The following is a 27,859-nucleotide window of genomic DNA, read 5'->3' as shown; positions in this document are numbered from 1 at the left end:
GAATAATGGAGCGATTTGAAGTTAAATTGAGGATTAATATAGGACTAAACATGTTTATATGTTTCTAAATAAAAAGTGTCAATAATACTAAACTTGTCTAATTTCAAAGATTCTTCTAATTGTCAGAACTACCTGGTTCATATTAGGTTACCTACATTTTTTATAGAGATTTTAGATAACGGGAGGACATATTTTATAGAGACTTGAGTGTTCCTTATATTGTAAATAATTATTCTACTAATAGTACATGGTTCTTGATGTTTATGACACTTTTGTTTACCTGGTTAATATATATTCACGCATGAGTTGTATAAATATCTGGAGTGACACGAAATCTATAATGCAATATCATGTGTAGGTTTAATAACATTTTTTTTAAACGAAGTAGTCAGTCTCTTCGGCTGATTATACTCTTCTATACATCATTGATCCACTTATATTTATTATTCACGTGGTATAACGTGTATCTACACGAAATCATCAAAATTTGATAATTAAATAAGACATTTATGATAAGATTAACCATTATTTATTGAAAAAAAAAAATTATTTATTTTAGCCACTTAATTATTTCCTTAAAAATTATTAAGCCCAACCATGATGTTGCATTGTAGAACTGGTCTCGCTCCAGATATTTAAAAATTCATTCTCTATACGAATCATATATATAATAAAAACCAGAATAATTATAGTATTTATCACATCTAATATCGAAAGGGTGTTAGTAGAGTTTGTAAATCAAAAAGGAGACGGAGCTTCAATCAATATATGTATTAGAGTGAAATCAATCTATCTAGGTATTGATTTATTCTTCAATTAATGAAGAAATATTACAATGTACACAGATATTGTGTTTTGACACAATATAAAACATAAATATGTAATAAGATACGGACTTTCATTGAAATATGAATCCAAAATTTACTGGCACTCTTAAATAATGTAATCCATGCTGTATACAAGTTGAAACTTGTATAATTAGATTGTTAAAGCTACAATTTGTATGGCTTGTAATGTTTAGCTTAATACCCAAGTATAAGTTCATATATATCTTATTATTTCATTTTGAGGTATAGAAGTTACTAATTTATTATATAGGGTGCAGCAATATAATTTTCTTTTTTATAATGCGCTGTAATCAAGCTGTAGAAGTAGTAACGGTGGGGGCATTGTTTCGTTCTAGAGATGAGATTCTAAAGTTTTCTTAAAAATACAGTCAGTCGCTATCATCATCTTTGCCGTCAAATGTAAATAGTGCCAAAAATAAAAGCTTAACATATTGTTATATAGCTTCTAAGTTTTTATACTTTATGAAACCCAATTAATTATTTAAATTTCTAATTTACAAAAAAACAAAAAAAACAAAATTTTTTCAATTCATTTTCATTATTTGGAATTTTTGAAATTATTTAAATGCAAATGACTCCACAGTCTATATATAATGGTGTTAGAGAGGAATAACAATAAATTCAGTATAATTCAAGAATTTAAAACTGCTGCAGTTTATTCAAATCAGGTAATTGGAACTGGATTTATTCCGGACAAATCAAAAATTTTAAGAACTTTGCAAAATTATCAATAATTAATTACCTAATCTTCCACATTTATATAAAAAATAGATATGTTTACATTAAAATTTTGCATCTTTTTCTTAATAAAAATAATCATGGACAATGGGGAATATCACCTATCTCAAATGATCTTCAAAACTGTAATATATACATAATATGTGTACTATCTTTATTGAAAAAACATTATCCAATCTAAATTAATAAAACTTGTTAATTTGTTTTTTGAAAAAAGGTAATGATGTAGCCGTGCCTAGTATATTGACTTGTGGGCATCTGAACTTTTTAATGTGCCATAAAATACTCATAAATTAGTCATTTCATTAAAAAGTCAACAAATACACATTAATATAATTATCATCCAAAGAATTTTAATTTATAACACCATTCTCACCACCATGACAACTGTATTTTTTTTTTATTATTATTCATTACATTTTATTATTGAAACTTGTACAATCTGCATAAACAAATTACAATATATAAATAAAATAATATATACATAAATATTAAAAATCCTACGAATACAATCAATCAAATATAAGACATCAATTCATTATTACTTATTGTATATTTTTGGAAATGTCATCATATTGCATTTGTTTGAATAAATGAACAACAACTACTTCTTCTACAGCACGACGTGCTATCCAATTTCTAACAATCTGTTATATTGCCTCATACATATCACCATCGAGACTATAATGAATTTTAGAATTAATTATAAATTGTACCATTTCAAGAATGGAAAGTTGAACAATGTACAGTACATCGATTCAAAATTTTAAAATGTTTGATATGTGAAATATATTATTTTTCATTTATATTATTTTTTTCCCCCAATTATATACACAAAAAGAAAGATGTTTGATAAAATAGGTATTGAAAGTATATTTTTTTAAATGTTTGAAGAATATAGGGTAAAATTGTTCTTATTGGTAAAAACTGAAGGAATATAAAGTTTCAATGTTTAGAATTTCAGTAAATCTATTGAATTGTCAAAATTTGTAAAAAATAATAAAGTTTATACAAAAAAAAGTCAATCAAATTAAATACAAATAAATTTATATAAATAGAAAATATGTCAACAAATTAAAAGCAACATAATAATTAAAACAATTATTTATAGTAAAAAAATACAAATGAAATATCAATGTACCGCACATAAAGCACATTGATTTTTGTTCCTTTATGTATAATGGAAGACTTCATTTTACATTAAAAAAATGAAAAAGGGCAAAATTTTTGTCCCCAAACATTGACAATTTAATTATTTTATAAAGTAGCTTAATGTGTATTTATATATGAATATAAATACAAAGTAGGTTTACTTAATGTTGTCTTATTGATCTTTGAATTTGTAAAAAATGTAAGTTATTTACAAGGAAAGGCAAGACTTGTAGATACATAGTTCAACAATTCTTTTGATCTTCAGCTCACTTTTTATTCTTTGATATACTTTTAATTTATTTAAGTTGAACAAATAAACACTATTTTTTTCCAAAGAATCCTATTACTTTTACATTATCCTGATATTTGTACATTCTAAACATCTTTATTTATTCTATGTAATTCAATGCCAGTCATACTTAGTTAAGGGTTTATTTTCCATAACTTCTTTGGATTTTACGCCCACGAAAATAATTTTTGGGAAATATTTTTTTCGTGGGATATTACACATTTAATCACTCCATAATATAAAGTTCATATAATTACTATAATTATATATGTATACTAAGTTAACTTTTATCCAACGGGTTGGGTTGTGTATTTGACAAATTTATAGCCCCCAGCTCCATCAAAAATGAAATCTTTCCTCAGTTACTATTAAAGTTTTTTTTATTGCGGGTTACATAATTTATAAAAGTGGGACCCGAAGGGTCTAAAAATAACTTGAGTGCTATTATTGATTATGATAAAATGAGAATTAAGATTATAGAGAAAAGTATAGCTCAAAATTTATTATTTCCTTAAAAGATATTGAATTAAATGTCACTTAATTAATTATAATTTAAAAACGGCATCGTAAAATTTTCTGGGATACTTTAATTTTTGAAAAAAAATTCCAAGGACCCCTTTCAAAGAAAATTTACAGGAGAAGGATAAAACACATTAGATACATAGCATATGTAGCTAGGTTTTTTTTTTATAAAGACAAAGTAAAATATATGTTTTTTTCTCAACCATTCTCAAGTTCCTCTTACCACAAAATTATCACTCCTCTCTAAAAAAAAAAAGAGATTACAGAGAAATTAAACCATTTTGGAACAAAAGATGAAACATATCCCATTATTTCTTTTTGTACTGCTATTGATAATTTCTGAGAAAGAACCTTCAGCTCAGATTTGGTTCCATATTTTCCTTGTTGGTCGGTTAGTATATTATCATAAACTAAAAACCATAATAGATAGATTCAGGAAAAGTAAAGAATGAAAGGAAGCACGTCTGTTGGATCTTTTATTATTATTTTCATGATTTTTTAAACTTAGTTTTTAACTGTATATGGTTTTCAATTAAAAGTGTATTTTTTGATAATAGAAAATAATTATCAGAAATACCTTCTTATTTTGATTATCTGGATATTTGCAAATGTTTAGCTATCGTTTGTGACAATTGTTTTTATTAATATAAATATGACGGTTAGGCTGTAATTGAAAGGAATAATTTTATGTTTGGTATATATTTTTATGAATAATGATAAGGCATTAAAAAAATTATAATTGCTGTTATATTGTCAAATTAATAAAAAGTAATATGAAAAAGAACATATATAAAGTTCAAAAAAGTTAAGAAACCCCCATAAAAATATTTTCTTTATGTATTCTTATTCCGAGTGGTTTGTCCTATTAAGAAGCATAGGCTTTGGCTAGATGAACTTCATTAATAAAATATATTAATGCCAGTTATTCATGGTGCGGTAAAATGTACTCTTTTTAATAATGCGTGTCAAACAAGCTGTAGAAATAGTAGGGATGAAGGAGTTGTTTCGACCTAGAAAAAAGATTTTAAAGTTTTTTGAAAATACAGAAAGTTGCTATCATACTTTGAAGTAGACAGGAACATGGTTTGCCATCGAAAACAAATTTTGCAAAAGATGATTTGACATAATATTTTATTAAATTTTTATTAGAGTGATAAATGAAAGTTAGTTAAATTGATTTAAATTTCTAATTTACAAAAATGATTTTTTCAATTAATTTTTACGATTTTAAATTCGTAAAAAATTTTTGAACACTAAAAACTCTATAAATGAACATACTAGAGTCCTGAAATTTCTGTAAGAATTTTTAATTAGTGCAATTTGTGAAAATCAAGTTATTGTAACTTTATTTATTTCGGGAAAAACATATATTTTATGACCTCTTCAAAAAGTTAAAACTTCTGAATGAAAATTAATTCAAAGAAAAACAAAAAATGGATAGATATGGCTTCCTAAATAGTTTTCATTCAAAGGGAAATTTGTTTCGACTTATTTCTATGCCAATGAAATAGTTGCATGAATGAGGACATAACTTTATTTCTCTTTTATATTCTGCCCCTTCTATCGAAACACCCTATTGAACATGCAAAACATAAATATCAGATTAAGTTTAAAATCTTTGAGTACATATTGGCTAAAAACGGAAATAAGTATATGCAAATATACAATTTAACTTTTCTATGCCAAAAGTTTATATTTAAATACAAAATTCCCTAACTTATTTCATATTTTATTATTATTTTTTGCTAAATTTATTATACAAAAAAAAATAGCGCAGGGTCGACAATGTCTTTTGTCATTCGCTTTGCTTGTTTAGTTGAAGAAATTTTAATATTGGTATTTTATTGCAGACTGTATGGTACTACTCATACAACGATGTACTAAGTTATATTATTTTTGTTTTTATCTTTTGCATAAATTCAAAAATACTGATTTCAGTATATAATCCCTTTAAAACATTGCACTAATCATATGCTACTTCTTACTGGTGAAAAGTCTGAATTAAAAATAATGCAGATAAAATTATAACTTAATGCTAATTCAAGTTTTGGGTCCCCTTTCTATATAATAAGTAAACTATTGTCCCGTAATTATTAGGGTTCAACAAAGAAACAAAATTTGATATAATAATACAGATTTATTGGATAAATATAGAATATAACTCCAATGCGAAAAATATTCAGTTTAAATCTCTGTTATATTGAGGACACTTATGCGCAGTTACTCAATACTTAGATGTTATATACTCAAGTATGAAAGAATAATGATAACAGCTTTAAAAAATAAAATAAAAATATTACTTGGGTTGCCAACAAAAACAACAAAAATCATACTCTAATAAATGCTAAGGATTTACAAGCCTTAACTATATGCACTCCTTTTTTTTTTCTTTTATAATATGAGGCGTTAAACTTTAATCACACATGTCGTTGCTAAGCTTCATTTGTATTCAAATAAATTATTTATTATGCGTACTACGGGTTGTTTGTAATATGAAACGCTCAGCCATTGATAGACACACTGTCTCTAATAAATGAGTCATCCTCAAAGAATAAAAAAAAACATACCAGAAAACATTGCTTGTTTGTTTTTAAAATTTAGAATATAAAATTTTACATAAACGCAAAAATATTCCTGATAAACGCATAGAGTAAGCAAGGGTTCCAAGATATTTATTAAAGGTAACTCTGAAGATAACCGGACTCTTGATATAGTTTTATACCAATATTATATATATAAGAATTCCACACATATGTACAAATGTGAGTATATTTTTTAGTTGAGTGTTTTAAATTTCTCCTGCTATTTTTTATTCATTTATGGAAGGTTTGAACTATTTCTACACTTTTAAAAATTTACAAATTATTATTTGAATTCATTTTTGAATTTACTTAACAATCAAAATAGTGTTATCCAAAAGAAGTTTCTTTAAATCTATAGAGTTTTTATTGAAGTATGTAGATAGTAATTTTATGACTGGGAAATTAATAGCTTTTTAAATTTTAACTTTTCCATATCTGTCAAATATTAGTTCACAATAGCGAAATTTCATCAAAAAAGTTAAAAAATATAATTTTTGTCTTTATTGTGTTTAAATGTCATGTAGAGGTAAATAAAAAAGATATCTTATATTTTAGTAACTACTTTGATATATTTTATAAAAGAACCAAAGCTACCAAAAAAAGAACCAAAATCCCTCACAAATTATAAATTTAATTGATAATAATTACTGAACAAATGAATGATTGCTTTGTTATTGTCAGACTACAGAGGTTAAAAAGATTAAAATCATTTTTTTTAAATTAAAACAATTAAATTTGCAGTATCAATGCAATACTAAATCTCAAATTCTTTGTTGTACTTTACAACTATCATATTATATACCGTGTTTTACATAAATTAATTGTAAAATTAATTGAAAATTAATACTTCAAAGCTTAATCCTATTATTAGAAGAACCATTTCTTTTCAGAAATAAATGGGATACTACTGCATCTCATTAAATCTAAAAATGCAAAGCAATTTATTTAAATTAATTTTTTTATATTTATTAAAAAAATCTTTATTAATCGTTTTTATTATTTATGTCTTTTATCATCATTTGTTAAGAAATTTAAAGATACAGAAATAAAGAAAAAAATACCAGCTGGAATGACATTTATTTATTATATGTACCGTGTGTAAATTTAGTGATGACAAACTTTAGATAAATGAATACTTTAGTTATTACAAGTAAATATATTTCACGCATTAATTAATAGACACGTCATATTTTTCCTCCTATGGTCATAATAACGCTCTTCAGCCGGCTTCAAAGTGACGCAAAATCTTAATAATATAGCTTGGCTCAAGTTTTGTCCGTTCCTTTTTTAATTAGATTTGGTACACTTTTAGACCTGACTTTACTAAGCACTCATAAGCTTTTATCAAAGGCGAGCATGGAGGCAAATCAAAAAAAATTTAAAAAAATTTCATCAAAAAGTTCCATGGTAATTTTAGCAGTCGAAACAGGGCTAGTCTTTTTCCGTCCCTATAAATAAAAATCCTAATGCCATTGTCATGCAACAAGAATCATAATAAAATATATTGATATTTTTAGCAAAGTGTCTACACACAAATTTAAGTCTACGTAAGCAATAAACAAGTTCAAATTGCGTGATTTCTTTGCTCACACGCCTGAATGCGTCCTCAAATTGTTATATTTAATGATTAAATGACAAATTTCCAAGTAAAAACACATCAATGTCAAGTGACAAATATCGTGTTTGAAAGCCAACGAAGCGGCCCAGACAGTTTTATACCTAGGATTGACTGCCAGGAATTAGATGCTATGTGTTTGGTGGGATCGGCAGAGAATAGTCTACTATGAGTTGCTCCCCTATAGCCAATGTTTGATTCTGTTGTCGGCTCAGAAGAACTTGACCATTTGAAGCTGGCGATCGAACAGAAGCAGACAGGATTGGTGAATAGTAGAGGAATCTTGTTTTCATCAAAACATCGTCAGGCTGTATCAATCTGTGATAACGTGAAATAAGCTTCGGGATCTCGGATTGGAAGTTCTTATACAGACTTCTACAGTCTGGAACCGGTCCCAAATGATTACCACCTTTTTTTGTCTATGGCCAATGCGCTAAAGGGTACAAATTCGTCCTTAATAGAAGCCTGTGAAAATTGGTAGTTTGAGTTTTTTTATAATAGGGATAAGGGATTTTAGGAGAAGGGCATTATGAACTTGATTTTTTGTTAAAAACAAGTTATGGAACAGAACAGGAGATAATTGGCTTAAAATGGATTATTGTAACACTTCATATAAAGTATTGAAGTAAAGCGAAAAATACGAAATTACTTTTTCCCAAACCTATTATTATGTATGTACTTTTAAGATACACATTATTTTTAGATGCTGCTATGTAGTTGTTGACGATAAAAAAAGGCCTTACAAGCTATAGATCGAGCGAAATTTTCATTAAGAGATACGGGTTCTTTACTCCTCTTTCCCCTTACTTCCTTTCCTCCCTGATAACGTCTTTTTAAATTAAATGGATCAAGAGAATCCCATAAAATATATTTATATCAATAATAAATTTCTAATCTTTACACCCATTAAATTACTCTTGTTTATTATTATATGTACGTTTTCTCTAGGTATCTTGGGTACGCCATGATGACACACACCTCCTCACTATCGGACGCTACACCTACACTTCAGATCTAAGATTCAAAGCCATACATAAAGAGCTTTCAGAGGACTATTTACTACAAATCAAACCCACTACAAAGAGAGACGCAGGGAAATATGAGTGTCAAATATCCTCGACACCTCCTCATAGTCATATTGTTAATTTAGAAATCGCAGGTAAGGATTTGATCTATGCCTTTCTGTTACAAGAATGTAGTATAATGTATTTATATATGGTTGCCTTAACATATAACTAACCCCTGGAAGTAAATTAAAAAAGGAAAAGAAATCGATATATTTGTTTTTTGTGCGTTAACACAAAAACAATCAGGTATAATTATCAAGGAAATAATATTGTAGCAATTTTATTTTTTTGTTATAAAAACCTAATATTTTAATGAACATATTTTGATCAATTATGAGTTTTATATTCAAATTTCAGTGTTTACTGAAAATACTAAGTAATAGTTACAATAGTTTGAAATCTTCATTTGATTTTTGAAACTTTATTTAACCTTCATATTGTTTTTTTGAAATTATGAGAAGAAATTATTACAATCTATAAGTGTATTTTGCAAATTTTATATAAAAGTATGTAACAACTCTGTTGGTTACTTTTTTGTAAAATAATTGGTAATGGTCGTTGTTTACTTAATTAGATACATAAATTAATAAAAGATATTTATATTTCTTACATCTCAAATACACTTTTGAATTTACAGATAATAATAAAAACAAGTATATTTAGTAATATCATCAATCTAGAAGCTGTATTATTTTGTTAAAAGACAGCACTACTGTAGATTGTTTAGTTTGTGTACAAAACAATTGAGAGTGGCGATAACGCAAATTTCTGACTAATATTGAGATAATTATTATTCGTAAATTTAAATTCAAAACGGTATTTGAGGCCTAAGAAGAATATTTATATGTTTCAAATATATTTATGTTGCCCCTCAAACTGAAAACTGTAACATCACCTTTTGGATAATATATATTGTTTGTTTGCTCATGCCATATTGTAATTAATATACAGTAACAGTCATGATATTATTATAAATTGGATAATAGATAATGAAACATGCCGTTATTTCACCTTTAGAGATATATTCCTTATCCTAAAAAAATATTCATCCGGTTTGTTTTGATGTTGTTGGACCATATATGCATGAACGATCTTTTTTATATACATTTATGTTACCCCATGTCCTATAATTAACTTTATTTTTTTCTCCATCAGTTCCAAATACATCGATATTAGGTGGAGCAGATATCTACTTCAATCTAGGAAGTACTATAAATCTAACATGTCTAATATCAGAAAGCCCAATACCTCCATCTTATATATTTTGGCGACACAACGACGAAGTAAGTTTTCTTTTAAATTTTCTTTTATTGTATTTAGTCTATTGAATAGAGATAGGACGTTTAAATCTACTTTTTAACAAATATTTGTGGTTCTTTTTGGAGGTAAGGTGGTTCAACAAATTACACATACCTACATAAGTACTCAATCATAATTACTCATGTAAAGAAAGCATTTATATTTTTTAGCCGAAATCCTTTTTGTTAGTGAATGTTTACATCTCAATAAATTTTTTTGAGCACACATTCAGGTCCGCCAACCCCAAAAAGAGAAGGGTTTGGTCATATAACTCAAAAATATAAAAAAATTATTGATAAGCTTTCGACAGAAATGTATTTTTTAACAAAATTGGTTAGTAAGCTGGTGGTTTAGACTTCTTTTTATAATTTATTATTTTTGCAAAATGTAACTTTTGATTTGTCTACAATAGTGAATTCTAGATTTTTTTTCTGGTACTCCACCACGTAAATTGATTTTTTCAGCCGAAATTAAGTCCAAAAAAATACGTCATAGTTCACAGAGACTTACAAAAGATCAATAATAACATTGAGAACTTCTTTAATATTGGTTTTGGAATAAAGTTCGGCTATTTAGTCTGAGACTGTACATAAAAGTTCATAATTTTCAAGTCATGGACCTATTTTTGCAAACTCACGATTTTTCCCCACTCTCAGTTATCCGAGTTATACGAATTATAAAAATATTAAATACTTTAAGCCTCATATATCGCCATTGCACCGATAACACAATTTCCAAACAGATTTGAAGTAATCAACAATTCAATCATTAAATATGTCTATGTGTAGTTTTTGAATTAAAGAGATCTTGACCAAATCTATCAATGAGACTAGTCTATGAAGAACTTATTTAAAAGGCCGTGTTAGTACGACATAAAACATTATAACTGCTTCAGACAGAAAGCCAACAATATTACATAACATATATGTGTTTTCCCCCCATATATAACAGGAAATTTCCTAAAGGTGTTAACCATATTAATCATGAGCTAAAACGCAATTTATGTATAAGAACAATGCATAATTTGTTCTTGAAACTTTGTTAATTTTCCCTTTCAAAATAAAGAGGTTCTGTGATTTGAAAGTTTCTTTTTTGTGGGAGATAAATTGCTGTGTTAGTTATTTTAGTTCATTCAAGGTTTAATTTACCATAGTATTTCACTCCTACAAACAAAATAAATTTTAAAATCATACCTACAACCCTTTATTTTGAAAAGGATAATTGTTGAAGTTTAAAGATAATAATTTGTAAAGTTTTTGGAAAATAAATATTCTTGTGTTCTTTTTATTTTTTTTAAATTATACACAAATATAAGTTGATTAAATTATGTATTATGAATAAGGTAACTAAGCTTACCACTAGAATGTCAAAAATGTAATATTGGAAACCATCACTTTTTTTATTTCATTTCCAATCAGGACTTAACTCTCTAATTTTATTATAATTATTTATTTTTTCTACACAATTAATCTAAAAAAAAGTTTTAAAACTTTGTAATATTTTTGATTTCTTTTAAATAGGCATATACTTAATTTGTAAAATATTTTAATATACCTAAAATTGTTTATACTATTATGATTATGATTGATGTTTTTCTTAAATTAATACCTTAGAAAGTAAATCACATTTCATTAAAAAATCAAGAATTCTAAAAAAATTTCGGCACCTTGGCTATTTAACCCATTAAGGCCGAAAGTTAAAAAATGGCATAAGATAAACAAACCTTGTAAATACTATTTTAAATGATCCTAAGCCTTTCATACTAAATTTTGAGGGAAATCGAATTATAACTTTTCAAAATATTTGAACGTAGATAAATATACGCATCGGCCATATAGACATAAAAAAGCACACTACTTAAGGGAAAAATGTATTTTCTAAACAATTCTTTAAACCTTCTTATTCCGATCAAATAAATACACCAAATATTAAAACCAATTACTATAAAAAAATAATATTATTTTTCTATTGAATTTAATAATATTAAAGCGTTTTGGATGCAGACCAACTTCATATTTACCAGAAATAAAGGGCTTTTCTCATTGCATTCTTTGCAAACTTTTGTATTTTCTGTGTTACTTATCTAATAATATTTTCTTTCAAAGCTTCAATAGCCAGTCTGTTTTGATGGTTGGTGCTTGTTTTCCAACTTTGATGCTCTTTAACTTTGCAATAATAGAAAGCTAAAGTTTCTATAAAATTCATTTAATTAATTTTTTTTTTTTTTAATGTATTTTTTATTCAGTTCATTTTCATTAGTTGAAAATTGTTATTGATTGTCGATAACCCCTTATAGAAAAATATTGATCAACACTATTTTTTTAGACGAATTCCTACTTGATACAATGTTCCCACACATTGTATCAACATAACCAATAGGCTGGTTATATAGTTTTTGATACATTTAGGTTCAGGGATTTCTATTTTTTTACTTCTGTCCCATCTTCTCCATTTTTTATAGACAAACCTCTGAAATGTGTGGCAATATGAAACTCTTTGATATTTTTCCTACGTAGGACTAAAATGTTGTCAAATGAACAAAATCATAAGCACCTTTTTCCTTCTTTTTCTCTTCTTGCTATAGAATATTTTTCTGTACGATTTGCCCTCAATTTGCTCGATGCGAAATATCCACTATATGATAGTATCACATAAATGAGTGAAAATAAAGTAGTTGTCAAAAATAATATGACGGATTTTATTTGGTAAATGTTTTGCTTTCTCAATCTATTTTAAAACAGCTTTTCCTTTTCAATCCAATTTTTGAGATATTCTTCTTTACCTTTTGTGTTTCTTTACCAAGTATAAATCAAAAGAATAGAGATACCCACCACTTGAACACATTGCACACATATGCAAAAAAATGTATGGGCAGTTCGAAATTGTTTTTTTTTTGTAATAACGGCCGCAGCGTAGATATATCGACGTAAAAAATTACTTTGGGAAAAAATATAAGAAGAAAACAAAATTAAAAAAAAAAAACCTGTCAATGTTGAACCTATGTATCTTCTAATTATGATTAAAATATAAAATGACATATTTATTTCTTATTTGTAGTAAAAAAATATATAAATTATATTTATACTTTTGAAAGCAACGTTTTCCTTCTTGCCATTATTACACACTACTTAAAAACTGAAGGAATTAGTTAAAACAAAATCAAAAAAACGGTCAATCTCTTGTGATACAGTATAAACATATAAATGAAGGGAAAAAAACAGTATATTTATTTATATTCGCCAAAATTAATATTGCAACAGAAAAAAGAAGGACGTAGATATACCTACGCACCGTACTTAATCGGTTGAATGATTATTCTTGCGTTGATACTTTGCTTTTTGATAAAACAAAACAAAAATGGATTTTAATGTTAAATTTATTTATCAACGTGTATTGAGCTGAACTGTGGTTTTGTATTGAATGCTAGGTTTTGCATATGGATTCATTCCTACTATTTTAGTAAGGGACAAAGTTAATTAAAGGGATTTTTTTAAATTATTAAACTAATTATTTTTTACCAATGGTATGTCAATATTTCTTTCATATATTTTTTTAATTAACTATATTTATATATTGAATGGGTAGGTTATATTTTCAGCATTCAAGCATGTCCACAAAGTAATAACACCAATCATAGTGTAAAACTAATTATATTAACATTTCGCTGTTTGAATCATTCCAGAGAACGAATTTATTAGTTAATGAACATATATAAATAATACTTCATCAAATGTTATATAAAACTCTATTTTAACGGAATTATTTAATGTATCAACAGATTATTTCTTACGACTCTACTCGAGGTGGTGTAAGTGTCATCACGGATAAGGGAGACTCCATCACATCCAGTTTTCTCATAATTCAAAACGCAAAGCATGGAGACTCTGGAACGTATTCCTGCTCTCCTTCTCTGGGAGATACAATCTCTGTCAACGTACATGTTTTACGAGGTGAGTTGTCTAATGTTGGTATATTAAAAACTATTTTTTAAGGGCGTCTGAAGCAAGTGTGATTTTAAAAGTGTGATATTATTTGTTTTGAGATATGTGCGATTAATGTTATGAAAATCAAGATACACAAATAATGAAGAGTTTATGTTTTAGGAATATTGTTATGTAGGTATATCATTTGTAGTTTGAATAAACAATCATTTTTTAAGTGGTATTTTTAGGCGTTTTTTTCTCGATAACTTTATGTTATTTTTTTTTTTCGTTTCTTATTTTAAGTATGTTTGTAGTACCTATATATGTGGTGAGTTAACATATAAACAGTCTGAAACAAAAAACGACATTAGACGAATTGTCTAATTTACTTTCATACAAATTACATAGAGTCCGTATTTCATAGATTGTTTTGATAAACTATAGGGCCTGTTCGCAAGTTTATGGGATGAGTTAAGATACACTGGAATTTTAACTATAATCTAAATTCATTATTAGATTAGTAAAACTAAATTTAAATCTGAAAGCGTGTATCAAATGAAGCCTATTTAACCTTTTTTATTGAACATGATTTTATAACGTGATCACGTAACTGGGTAAAAAAGAATATATTTCATACTTTAAGGTAGCCTTTTTAATATATTTCCGTTCCTGTTTTAATCTTTCAATTTTTCACAATATTGCAAAGACTGTGAACGAATATATATCGATATCAAACACGCTTTCCTTTACTGTCCAGTTTTGAAAATTATAAAAGATTCCGAGTATATTAAAGATTTCGAGCCAAGATATTGGGAAGCGATTATTCTATTTCGATGAGGAAAAAGTACATAATTAGTGCTGCTATTATTAACTTTAAAGCATTTGTTGATCAACAGCTCACAGAAGATAGGTTGATTGACGTACGAAATCTAATTAATATTTTGATATCATCTAAAGCTATATACACCGCTTTAATTCCCCAACCACAAGGTTCATCATGGAATTATGCCACAAAAAATAATTAAAACTTTTGTATCGATATCACTTCGGTATGAAAGTACTCTAATGCTAATTATTCGGTGATATCAGAAGTACAAGAAACAAAATACAAACTGAGTTGTCTATTTATTTTCCTTTTTTTTTCTGAAGTAAATTAAGTTTGAAAAATTTGATATTAAGTATGTGTGAATATGTTAAACTTTGTATTTATCATTTTTTGATATTTCGATTGTTTTGGCTTTAAGTCTTTGAAAGGCGATCCTTTTAAAACTATAATGTTAAATGATGTTTTCATATTTTCAACATGTAATATTTTTTCTAAAAAATATATCACTAATTGAAAATTCAAACACAAATTTCCATTTTTTTTTTTTTTATCAATGTAAGATTGGGTTGTGGAAGCCGATGGCGAAAAGGTTTTCAAAACCAGAATAACTTATCCAGGGCAAGATATTAACTATACTATATGTATGTTGTAGGGGAAGACTTAATGGAGAAAATACATTTTTTTGGAAACATTAGTCTTGTGACAAAGTACATGTAATATACTAACTTCGAGAGAGGATGATTATCATGTTATTTTGGAATGCTCTAGGAGTGGATTTCCTATACCAAAAAAAGTCACATCTTGTTTTTTTCTTTAACATACAATAATATGTTGTCTATATCACTAAGTTTTACTGAGATACACAAAACTTCTGGATCTGACATTAAAAAATAAATTTTTTTTACCCTATGTACTGAGGATATTATTCTTTACTTACTTGGGGTTGTATTTGATATGGAAAAGAAAGGTATTATCATCTCAACTTCAAAGGAGGATTTCCCTCATCTCTAAAAATGAAATGGAACATCACTTAGTCATTGGAGGCCTTTGCCAATTCTTAATGAATCATACATAATTTTAGTAAGTCTTAAAGCAAAACAAATCGAGCACATACTTTAAAATAAGTGGGGTTTAGAACAGAAAGGATTTAAACAAATTACATGAAGCCGATATTACACAAAATATTTAGACAATTATTAATTCCGTTAAAATGAGAAAACCCCAATGGAGCAATAATTGCTTTTGTCTTAAGAATAAGTTTTTTTTATTTTGTAAGTTATAATTTGATCTGTGTTCTCATATTCAATGGAACTTCCACTCTAGTGATTGATAGATTGCAGAGTAACATGATAGTCTTAAGGTAAAGCTGTAAACAAGGGAGTACCATATCTCTATTAATGTTTAGGATTCAATGGAACAATCAGGTTGTACACTTATGCGGGAATAGGGAGGTTTGATGTTTACCTAGGATCTAAAAGACATTTGATTGAACTTTATGCAGCTGACCTTACACTGATGGTAGAAGGAAATTCGGACAGACAAGTAATGAAAAGAGTCGATATTTTGCTTTTCTATTGAGATAAATATTCTTTATTTTCTGGGGTAAAAATCAATGCGGAAAATACTTCTATTTTTCCTATTGGTCAAGGGTTTTTGTACAAATTATTCTAACGATACAGTAGTAAAGCACTCATTTAAATGGGAACAACACAAATAATTAAATCACACGTCTTTGATTACAATAGTCCAATAAATGTCTTTCTCAAAATTAAAAACTAGAATCAATTCTTTAATAACTTACAAAAACAACTGAGAGAGCTGGAAACTATTTTTATAAAAAAGGACTTGTGTACCTTTCACGATATGGATCACAAACCTATTTTTAATTCTACTATGTTCTATATAGATCAGCAAAGTGGCATCTTCCTCTTATTCCTTGGTATCTAAAATTTAATTCTGAAGTTTTGAAATATACTGATCTATATTTATCACCACACTAAGCAACATTGGAGGATCTAAGTCTTCCTCTAAAATAGGAGAGGATGATCAAGCGTTCTCTAAAAGACATCAATGATGGCCTTATTTTACACTATTTGTCATTTAGGTAATCTAGATAACACTTAATAATGTTATTCTTTACACAAATTCTTGCGTCAATGAGATCATAAAATCTGCTACCGTTGCTTTTTTCTCCTTATGTCGAAGAACAAGTGATTTTTTTTTCTTGTTTTTTTAAAAGTTCAATAGACCAATGCTAAATAATAATGAGAAACCCAGTTCCCATTTTGCTTGAAACCCTGTATATTAATTTGAAAATAAGAAAAATTATTTTCTATAAAAAACAAGTGGCTTGTAACTTTTGCTCTGAACCCACAATATTGTAGGTACCTACATATATAAATCCATAGTTTTTATTTTATAGTCAGTCGTAAACAACTTTGATTTTTACAATAAACCATGTATTGAAATACTTCAAAACACGTAATGAGTTAAAAGCTTTTTTTGCATAAAATCAAATATAATGAAGGACTCATAAAAATAGTCGATAAATTTTGAGGTTCAATCTATGATGCCTATAGATAAATAATAAGCAAAATATCGCCAAATGAGCATTAAAATGACATTGCATGCATATAAATATATGCCAGAAAATGAGAAATAAAAGGCAATATTCAATCTTTATTTCGTGGTTTGTTTTTAATGGTTTTGCCCCCCCCCATTTTGGATGTTGTTCCCTATAATCGTGTGCACAATAACCATAATTAATTTCAATCAATTCTTTTCATCTTTATTTTTAATTATCTTTGAATACTTAAAGCAATAATTCAATGGTTGTCTGTAAATAATCTTTATGTTTCACAATATTGCCTAGTCTATTCACATTTATTAAAAACATACAATAGTGATAAGCATTTGCTTCAGTCATTAAACTCAAATATTGCCCAAGGAATGTTAAACCACCCCGTAGATTAAAATATTATTGTAATATCTGGTGATTATCATATTTTGGCACACTTTTTTATATAAATTAAATATTAATTATATTATAATAATATTTAATTAATTTCTTAGTTATTAACCAATTCTGAAATTAATTATTTATGTATCAAAGATTTTTTTATACATTCTTAGTATTTATTAACCCCAACCATGAATATGAAAAAAAAAACAATAAAAGAGAAGAAAAAAATATTATATTTCATATAGATCATGTTTTTTATGAGAATATTTTTGTAATATATAAGTAATCTATCTTCTATTGTTAAATAAAATTTAATATTATTTTCTCTAATTACTATTTTTGATTAAAAATTGACAAGTATAAAATATAATATTTAACAAATATTAAATTTATTTAATGATTTTTATATGAAACAACTATTAAGAGAAAATAAAGGTTAAGGATACTAAAATATACATTTTCTGTATTTTTTGCAAGTATGATTTAAAAAATATGTTCAGCAATACATCTAAAAGTTATTCTAATTGAAATGGCAAATATAACATATTTTTTGAATCCGAAATATTTGAAACAAAATGTATTTCTTTATTGGAAATCAGCATTTTATTCTTTTGGAATTGAAGTCTTGGATTTAATCACTTCAAGTCTTTTAAAATGAAAAAGTGCAAAAGCTGGACAAAACTAAATATATAAGTGCTACTTGTTATAACGGTAATAAGGCGCAATTAAACCCAGAATTTTATTACTACATTTGAATTAAAACCTATACTTGTTGCGCCATTACGTTATAAAAATAATTACTTGTCGAGGACAAGAAACCCAAATTTTTGAGATAACCACTTTTTTATTTCTTCCCAGACTAAAATTGGCAAGATGCTTCAGTAAATACATGTTAATAACACTTGTCGACGTGTTAGTTATAAATTTTTAGTCTAAAGAGTTTGAAAACTTTGAAATTTCGATATTTGTATTCTAACACCGGAACCAGTTCAATATATTGGTATCATGATAACACTACGTCAAAATTTAAATTATAAGATAATCATTGAACTTTTGCTTGTATAATATGCAAAAATTAGATATTAATTTAATCAATTTTGCCGTTTCTAATGTTCTGCGAAAGTATTATTTTCGAGTACAGTTGGCCCTAATTTCAAACATTTTTTATTTGTAATTAATGAAACCCCTGATATTCTGAAACAAATTTTAGTTTATCATGGCATGCACAATTTAAAAATCTCTAGTAATCTTTTAAACAGGCACTCTTAACTTTCAGTAGTCTGAAATGAAAAGAACTTGTTCATTTTTTGTTTTCAATGTTTGTATAATATTTATAACACATAAAAATAAGACATCATTTTTGGAACTTTGATTACACAGAGCAAGAAGAAAAAAATAGATTATTCTAGCAAGTAAGAAATTTCTTGTTTTTGCTGAGTGAATAGACTTGTCATATTCAAATATTTCTTCGTGTATATTTTTAGGTGGCCGACGTGCAAGGAGTGTAAATTTGAACAACTCGCGGGAAAAAGTAAATATGTAGTCCCTAAGTGACAAGCTAGGGATTTTTCAAGCCCTGTATAATCATATATTTTCTTGTCGAATCACTTTCAAAAAGTATTCAACTATTGCGAAAATGTATCAAAAGTTTTAACAAACACTTTTTTAATATTAACTTTGAGCATAATTGCTTGTCAAGTATGACAATGCAAAAAAAAAAAAATAATAAAAAATGAATGGTGTGGCTAGGCATATATTTAAGACTACATAATATGTATATGCAAGTAAATGATATTTACGAGACAAGCAAAGTCATCAATCTAGTCTGCAATAATTATCTATTCACATAGTGTATGAATAAATTTTGCAGACATTGGTAAATATTCGATTTAATGAAAAACTTGTACGAAATCTAACTTTTGATTTGCTATCTAAACTAAACTTTTTTTATTCTCAAAGCTTCGATAAATCAATTTGTCGATTCAATAACAAAAAACAGTGAATAGGATAGGAGCAACGTTTATAAAAGATTAAAATATAATAAAATAAATATAATGTTTTGTTTCAACACCCAAAACACCATTATATATACGCAACAAACTAAACGCTAGCATATAGATAGCTACTGTATGCTGATCTTTTGATAGGTAGCTTACTGATATCTTATTGATAGTAATTTAATGTTGAACAAAAAACCACTAACTGCAGAAAGTGTGTTATAGGGAAAACTAGTTAGCGTTTTAACCCTTTGTTAGATAATCATCCGTTATAAAACACAGTAACTCGGTAATAAAAAGGAACTCTAAGGATGGAATGTATTTGATTACATCATAAACAGTTTATCGATTATAATAATTCAATCATTTAAATTTGGTATCATTTTGTAACTATTCAATTCATTTTTACCTTGTAAAAATAAGTAAAAAAACAAAAAAAAATTTATGTCTATAACACATTGAGAGATAATAAATATTTATATTGAAATAATTGAAACAACATAAGAACAAACTATTAATCACAAATCCTTGATTAAAAAGAACGAAATTTAAAAATAAATCCAAAAGCAGGAATTATCACGATAAAAAAGAATAGCATAATATAGGAATTAATGCTTAAATAGCATTCCCACAGGTATTGACCATAAAATGTTTAAAATATATGTATATTTACAATTTTTTTATTTGTTTGGTAATACCGCAGGTTTTAATTTGTTATTATTAGTTGTGAACAAAATTGAATAAACAATGTTAAACATAGAAATAGATTGGATTGGATTTAAAAAACTGTAAATTCTAAAACTTTAAATTTTCAATACGGAGCATCATAAAAAAGGTCAAAGCTGTATGCATATCAACCTCAACCCACAAGTTGTTTTTTTACTGATATAACGGTACATAGTTAGCTAGTTAACATTTATTGTTGTTTACCGTAGGATATTATACATTAACAAAAAGAAAACATTAAGATAAAGAACACAATCAACATTAGGGTATTTGGCTACTACAGCAGATCCTACCTATTTAGTTAGACATTAAAATTGTTATCAAGAATGTTTTTCATGTTTAAACATTTGAGGAATTTTAGAATACGAACTTCTTCATATTTTTCTATTTACTCAGGTGAGCAAGAAATAGCCCGTGACTTTCGTAAGTAGTTAAAGTTTTATCTGGTCACGCCCAAGTTTGAAAATCTTTGGCTTTGTCTCGGATAATGTGTATTTGTTACATAATTTGGTCTGTACTTAGTTAGGCTTTTATGCACTCCAACAAACTTTTTGATTTTTATTCTTAGTGCTTATTTTTTATAGGTAATCTGCAATCTGATTTCCTGTCTCATGATTATGCCCCTTGCACCATTCAAGATATATATATTTTTCATTTTCTCTACTCTTCAATATTTTTTTGGACTTTTTGACTTAATAACTTGTAGTACAGAATTTAAAATATCACGAAAGTGCTGATTGGGAATCTGATCGAGTAATAACCTTTTTTAAAAGTTTATCTTGGTTGAGAAGATGGCCACTGATTGTGAGAGGGTGAATACTTCTGCTTGAATTACCGATAACACGTTGTTCAAAGAGGTCGATGATTGGTGAATGAACATATTTCCTTGAGTGATAGCCCATCCTGGAGCTGTACCACCTTGTTCATCTTTTGGATTCGTCTGTGTTTATAACCGTCAGAGTTGTCAATTTGAAAGTTGTTGATCCCAATAAGAAAAAAGTCACTTGCTTGTTTCAATTTAGTTCGATGAAGTATTTTATCACAGGAGAAACGATGCCCACGGCCCCTTGGTAGGATACTAATGTCATCCCAGGTGTCCCGTAGGAAATGCCTTGTTCTCTATCTTGAATCTGTTGCTTGTGCTTCTATGTGGAGATCAATGAGGTTGACAACAAAAGAAGCCTCTATTGCGGCAATTTGCATTGATCCTAGGGTGTGAGTCATACCCAGAAGTACCTTTCTTTGAATAGTGTTTAATGTCTTCATTCCACATTTCTTTGTATGTTCCCAAACGAAACACCCATTGATGATAATAGGTCTGATCATGGCATCGTAAAGCCAAACCACTTTATTTGATATTAGCCCCAATTGCGTGATATGACTGTCTTATCCATGTTCCATACACGGGCACAATTGGATTTTTTATTTCACGTGTTCAGTCCAAGGGAGTAAGACATGGTCATAATTGCCTGTAAAAAAAAATTATGTGATCTTTTTATACGAAGTAAAGTAACTAGACAAATAAAGATTCTATTTTTTAACATGTTGTTTTTCTCAAGGCTGTTTTTATATGGACACATTACACATGAAAATCGAATACTCTTTTTTTGATTTTGATTTTTTTTTTAAGTTAATAATATGTATAAATAGCTACCTTAACCCATAAAAGAGTCAACTCATGAAAAAGCTGAAAGGAGAATCACTGCATCTTTTGTTTCACTTATCAGGTCACTCGGAACCAAGACTGAGGGAAAACTTTGAGAGATCGAAGCGAAAACTTTTAGGGAACTAGATATAAGGAAAGCAACGATCAACTTCTATCTCAAGAACTACAACACTAACATATTATAAACTTATGCTTATAGATATTAATTAATTAATCATAAGCAATTGACAAATTAAAATAAAATATATATGAAATAAAATTACATTTGCTATTCTCCCCTAATTGAGTTATTGAAAATGATTGATGAATAAACTGGGTACATATGCTCGTAATTTTTTTTATTTTTCACTTAAAGGCAAGGATTTTTGAATATGCATACATATTTATGTATATACTTGCAGTAGGAGGCTTAGTGGCATTGTTGTTCAGTATGAAAAACTATATATGCTGTTAGACTGTCCCGTGTCGGGGAAAATATTTTTATCATCCAAAAACAAAGACCTGTTCTTCTGAGGATAATCAAAAAATTTACTTTTGAAAATTAATAGGCCTCTTAGTCAATTTAATTTTATAAAAATGGTATTTTTCTTTCCAAATTGGCGATTCTTAGGCCTTTGATACTGTCCCAAATAGAATGCTGTGCGTAAAAAGTCATATATTTTTAAGTATTTGGTTTAACATTTAAAAAATGGTGTACCTTCCTTTAAATGAATAATTTGAAGGTTCTAAGATGTCTTCAATGATTTGCTATTTCTCTATTTTATTATGGTTATGAATGGTAAACAGGGGAAACTACAAATCATTGAACAAATAAAATATAAAAAGTACATCTGTGACTCAGTATCATATTTGGGCCAGTATAAGCTGCTTAAAAATGTCCATTTTGACTTAGTTTTTTTTTCACTAAAATGGCTTGGGATGTCTCAAATTTTGATAAAGTCTGTTTTTTTCTTGTCTCCCACAGAAAGCTCTATATATGCAAGAGAATAAAAATACTAACATGAAACAGGGACAGTTTAAATTGTGCGTGCATATGTTTATTATGAAAATGGTGCATTCTAAGCCATTAATCAAAATATTTTTGAAACCAAACTATTTTTTGTATAAAGAAAACACAAAAATATGTTACCCCAACATTTTTTTTTTCTTGTTCATCCATCTTCATTTCAGCAATTATTTAATTACAACTATTAGTAAAAAATATACATTTATATTTTATGTACATATAATAATGTAAAGCCTTGTGTCATATGATATTATTCAATTATAAAGCCTTTATAAAAATGCAACAAAGTAAACATACATATTTTACAACATAAACCAGGCTACTTTTAAGAAATAAAAAGAAATACAAATTGACTAAGACCTCTGTACCTTCCCTGGGGGCTTGATTCACCCCATAAATTGAAATATCTTTTTACTCTATTGTATGTAATATATATCTGTATGTATTCCCTTCACTGTAAATTCTTACTTTATTATACACAGAGGGAACCCAAAACTTGCAATGCCATTTATTTTCAATTTTATCCACCTTTTTTAATAACAAGGTTTTAAACGATAGCTGAAACAAAAAAAAACTAAGTTTGGTTTTTTACAATGTATCTTAGTCTAGAAATGTAGGTAACGCGTGTGCGATCTCCTCTGTGCCGTTGTCATTACCGAGAAGGCTGCAAAGACTATAGGCATCTTTATTCAGACTGCCTACAACGTCAAGAAGTCCATTTTGGCCTCATATAACGATAAAGAAATACAACTTATGTAGCAATAATAGAACCGACAACTCTGACCTTAACCCCCCTGGACTTTACAGTTTGTGGTGTTTTGAAGAAGAATCTCTGCCACAACTCTCATTCAAATTGGGAGTCGCTCCGAACTGATTTCATAATAGTTTGGTACACCATGGACATTGTATTCATCGTTAAGAGCTGTCAGTATGTTCGCCGACATGACGAGGCTGATATTGCTTGTGAAAGAGGACATATCTAATAAAAAAATATATCTACATATATGAAGTGTTCAAACATATCCCAAATTGGTTTTAAGTTGTCTGTTCTTTGTTCCATAAAAATCATATTATTTAAAATTTGATCATGTTACTGCTAGTTTTGGTCTCCGCTCTTTATACTATGTGTAATATATATATAATGCAGTAATTATACACTTTCATTATTTAATTTATGGGGTGATATTTTATCGATTTATTAGTTGTTAACTAATTCTGTAATTCATTATTGTAAGGTTTTAATGAATGTTTTTATGTTTTTTCATTGTTTATCTACCATTCCATGGATAAATATGATGAGGGGAGATGGAGTGAAAGGTGTCTTATTTGGTAGAGAAATGTCTTGTTTACTAATAATGTATTAATTTAGAAAAAATAATTCCTCTACTTACAGTCAATATATAATTATTTTTTTTCAAATGATTTTTTTCGATTAAAAATTCATAGGTAAAAATATATTTCATATTTTCATTGATGCAGATAGTATCACAATTTTTAACAATTACTAAAGGATAATAAAATTTTATTAGGCTAAAATATATTATAATACGTAGCAGTTATTTGAGAGAGTTGGTGTGAGTATTTTTGTGAAAATTGACAAAATCGAATGTCCAGCTTTTGTTACATATTTGTTGTCCAAAATGGCTGAAACAGCGAGATGCATTTATCTGCCATCAGCAAAGTTTCAGCTTTTTTGGACTAAAATAGTTCTCTCCTAGTGTTATGTCATAGATCATTTTGTCTAAATACATATATATATATAGTATATGTATATAAAAGACGAGTAGTCCTATAGTTCATAGCGAAAACAATAAGAAAATGAATTATTACTTTACATATATTATATGGTAAATACTATCTATCTAGACTCATTCTGTCTATTTTTTTTTAATATTCTCTCTTTAAAATAGAACAAAAAAGAATTTCTTCTCTTTCTGTGGTTGTTTCGTATTCTCTTCTTCCCTCCTGCAGTGGTTCTAATTAACCTTAATAACAGAAGAAGAGGAAAGAGAAAAAAAGGTGGACTTTTATTAGTATTATTATTATAAAAGTGAAAAATCATTTTCCCCCTTCCTTTTATTTTCATTCCATTTTTTAATCAATTTTCCTACATTTTATTGTATTTGATTTTCCGGAAAAACTATATAATGAAAAATAGCTTATTAAAGAGTTATTTAATTATTTTATAACTTAGTTCTACTATGGCTTCTACAATGGAACTAATTAACAAAGTATTTACTGATTTTCTAATACAATTATTATTCTTAATTTATATGATTATTATTACGTACATATTGATTTTTGAGAGAAGGGAATTGGATAGTTTTAATGCCCAAGATATAGAAATTTTACAGGTCATGCTCATTTTCCAAGCGGTTTTAATAGTAACAAATAGTGTTGGGTCTCGGTCTGAAAATCCTGACTGATATGACTTACACAAAAGTATACATCATAATATTTTGTAAGATGTCGATGTTTCTGATTTTTTCCTTAGTCAGGGGGGTTGAACGTTGCTTGATTGAATTTAAATAAGCTCTTGTTCAGCTGTGAAATGTTTTTAGCAGTTCTTAAACAACAACTTCATAATTAGAAAGGTTTGTATATCTACTAACAGATTTTGATTTATTTATGTTTCTTTTTTTTAGGAAAAGTGGAGGGATAAAATAAAGATAACGATGTAAGACTCTTATAATATTTCTTGTACCGAACTAATTAGGTCCTTTTATTAAATATTGTCTGTATGGATAGAAAAACATATAGATCTGTCCTACAAAAAAAAATGGTCATGATCGGTCTCAATTAAAATAATGTTTGGACCCCAATCATGGATTAATTATTGATGACCTCATATATGTTTCAAATTTGTGAACATAGATAATATGATGTCTTTATATGAATTTTAAATTGTTCTATAATGCATACCATACTTTTCTAATACAGCTTTCTTATGAAGTTTAGTACTAACTGAAAATGAGGTTAATACAGGTGTGCGGACTCAGGAAGGAGCTCAAGAATTATATACATACGAATGTTTATAATAAACTTAATTATATTACAGTGTTAATTTTTGGAGTTCAGGTCCCTCCCACAAATTATGAAAGATAGGAACGCCCCTACCGCTATCAACAACAATTCATTAAATTATTAGCATACATTACGGACCGAATGTAACAGTATTTATTACCGGATGAATAAAACGGATAATACAACAGTTGATAAGTGTAAGAGTATAAATTTAACAACTATCACAGTGCTTATGTATATTTATGTTCCTACAAGACATCATCACAATTGTCACTATTTAACAATTTAGTCTGAATTGAGTAAGTACCAAATCAAAAAAAAAACACCCAAATCTGAACTGCCAACATTAAGCAGAAAAAATGCTACATCCAAAAGATCTTTCAAATCCTCAAAACGTCCTAGTTAGAACTAGAACATTTCTAATTCAATCCTTTAACTGGTATACTTGCGGGTACTGTTACAAGAGACCTTTATAGTATAAATTTAAATATTTAAGAAAAATATTAGAAAACTTTTTATTTCTATGTATTCACTATGCAAGTGGTTCATAATTTGAAAGGAGAGGTTATCTCTTGTAAGGATCATTTGAAATATGTTTTAATAGGGCGAGGTGGTATAAATACCTCGTAAAAATATGAATTAATAGAATGTGATTTTTTTAAATTTGATAATGGGGGAATGGTTTTATTAAAATGTAGAAATTGGATAACGAAGTAAGAACCACTCGTTGGATTGTATTGAATCCTATTTTATGTGGTTAGATATTATGATAACAAACAATTCTAACACGATATTTTTTTTTTTTTTTCAGGTGAAACTTCGCATCAATTAATTTTAACAAATTCATCATCTTTCAGTCCCGTATTTTCACTATCGGCTCTTCTTTTCGAACTTCTGATTCAATTGATTATGATTTGGTGTTTTTATCAATGATTCTCAACAGCATGATTATTAATTTTTTCCTGTCAATATATTATTATTATTATTCCATATAAAAATAAATGTTTATTTACATTACTTATCATTAAATTTACTTTGATATAATTACTATTTTTTGAACTAAAAAAATGTTTTTGAGGTATAATAAAATGTTTCCTTGTTTTTTAATTGTATTCATTTCAACTTAAGATAATATGTGTTATTTGAAATACATAACAATTTATATGAGCTTTGGATATTTATATATATACATTCATGAAGCTGTTTACCTGTCAGCTACTGCCATTGTTCATTTTTTTACGTGACTTTACAACAAGAACTTAAAATGTACAGCATACAATTTTGTTATCAATTTATTTGCTTCTTTTCCAATATATTAATTTTCTTGACGATGATTAAGTGAATTGGAACCAGCTCTATTTAATCTGAAAACGATTGAATGATGATTCAAGTGTTGCATAGAACGGGCAAACGAATAATTGATTTTGAACCTGTTTTTATGTTTCTTTTTTGAGGAGCGTATTGCAGATCCAATAAAAGTAACAACATGTCGAATGCCAATTAGGTTGCGTGTTATCTCACTAGCACACAAATTTACAGTCTATTTTGTTTTCATCTGTCTTTTCTTTCGTCTCGTACCATAAAATTTAGATTTTATAAAAAATTAGTCCTAAAATT

The 27,859-nt window shown here is 27.5% G+C and overlaps 1 protein-coding gene and 1 long non-coding RNA gene across 5 annotated transcripts in view; one reads left to right on the top strand and one right to left on the bottom strand.

The window, feature by feature from the left end:
* Window positions 1–27,409, top strand: part of LOC121116731 (neurotrimin) — a 103,467-nt gene extending 76,058 nt beyond the window's left edge. For 2 of the 4 annotated variants that reach the window (XM_071887771.1, XM_071887772.1), the window contains exons 4-8: window positions 8,695–8,905; window positions 9,969–10,096; window positions 13,891–14,062; window positions 20,943–20,969; window positions 27,054–27,409. In XM_071887771.1, the coding sequence (XP_071743872.1) occupies window positions 8,695–8,905; window positions 9,969–10,096; window positions 13,891–14,062; window positions 20,943–20,969; window positions 27,054–27,175 (660 nt within the window). In that variant the 3' untranslated portion in view covers window positions 27,176–27,409. Of the gene's footprint in view, window positions 1–8,694; window positions 8,906–9,968; window positions 10,097–13,890; window positions 14,063–20,942; window positions 20,970–25,863; window positions 25,896–27,053 lie in introns of those variants that run through there. The other 2 variants (XM_040711026.2, XM_071887773.1) reach the window with 2 other exon arrangements.
* LOC121116732 (uncharacterized) lies at window positions 20,719–22,484 on the bottom strand. Its single transcript, XR_005863929.1, has 2 exons — window positions 22,201–22,484; window positions 20,719–22,015 (listed from the first exon to the last, which is right to left on the bottom strand). It is a non-coding gene; the product is annotated as an uncharacterized lncRNA (long non-coding RNA).
* Window positions 27,410–27,859: the final 450 nt, after the last annotated feature.

This window comes from Lepeophtheirus salmonis, chromosome 4 (genome assembly GCF_016086655.4).
Source record: "Lepeophtheirus salmonis chromosome 4, UVic_Lsal_1.4, whole genome shotgun sequence".
In the NCBI taxonomy this organism is placed as follows: Eukaryota; Metazoa; Arthropoda; class Copepoda; order Siphonostomatoida; family Caligidae; genus Lepeophtheirus; species Lepeophtheirus salmonis.
The sequence above is the reverse complement of the archived record's forward strand: the minus strand, read 5'-3'. Positions and strand labels throughout refer to the sequence as shown.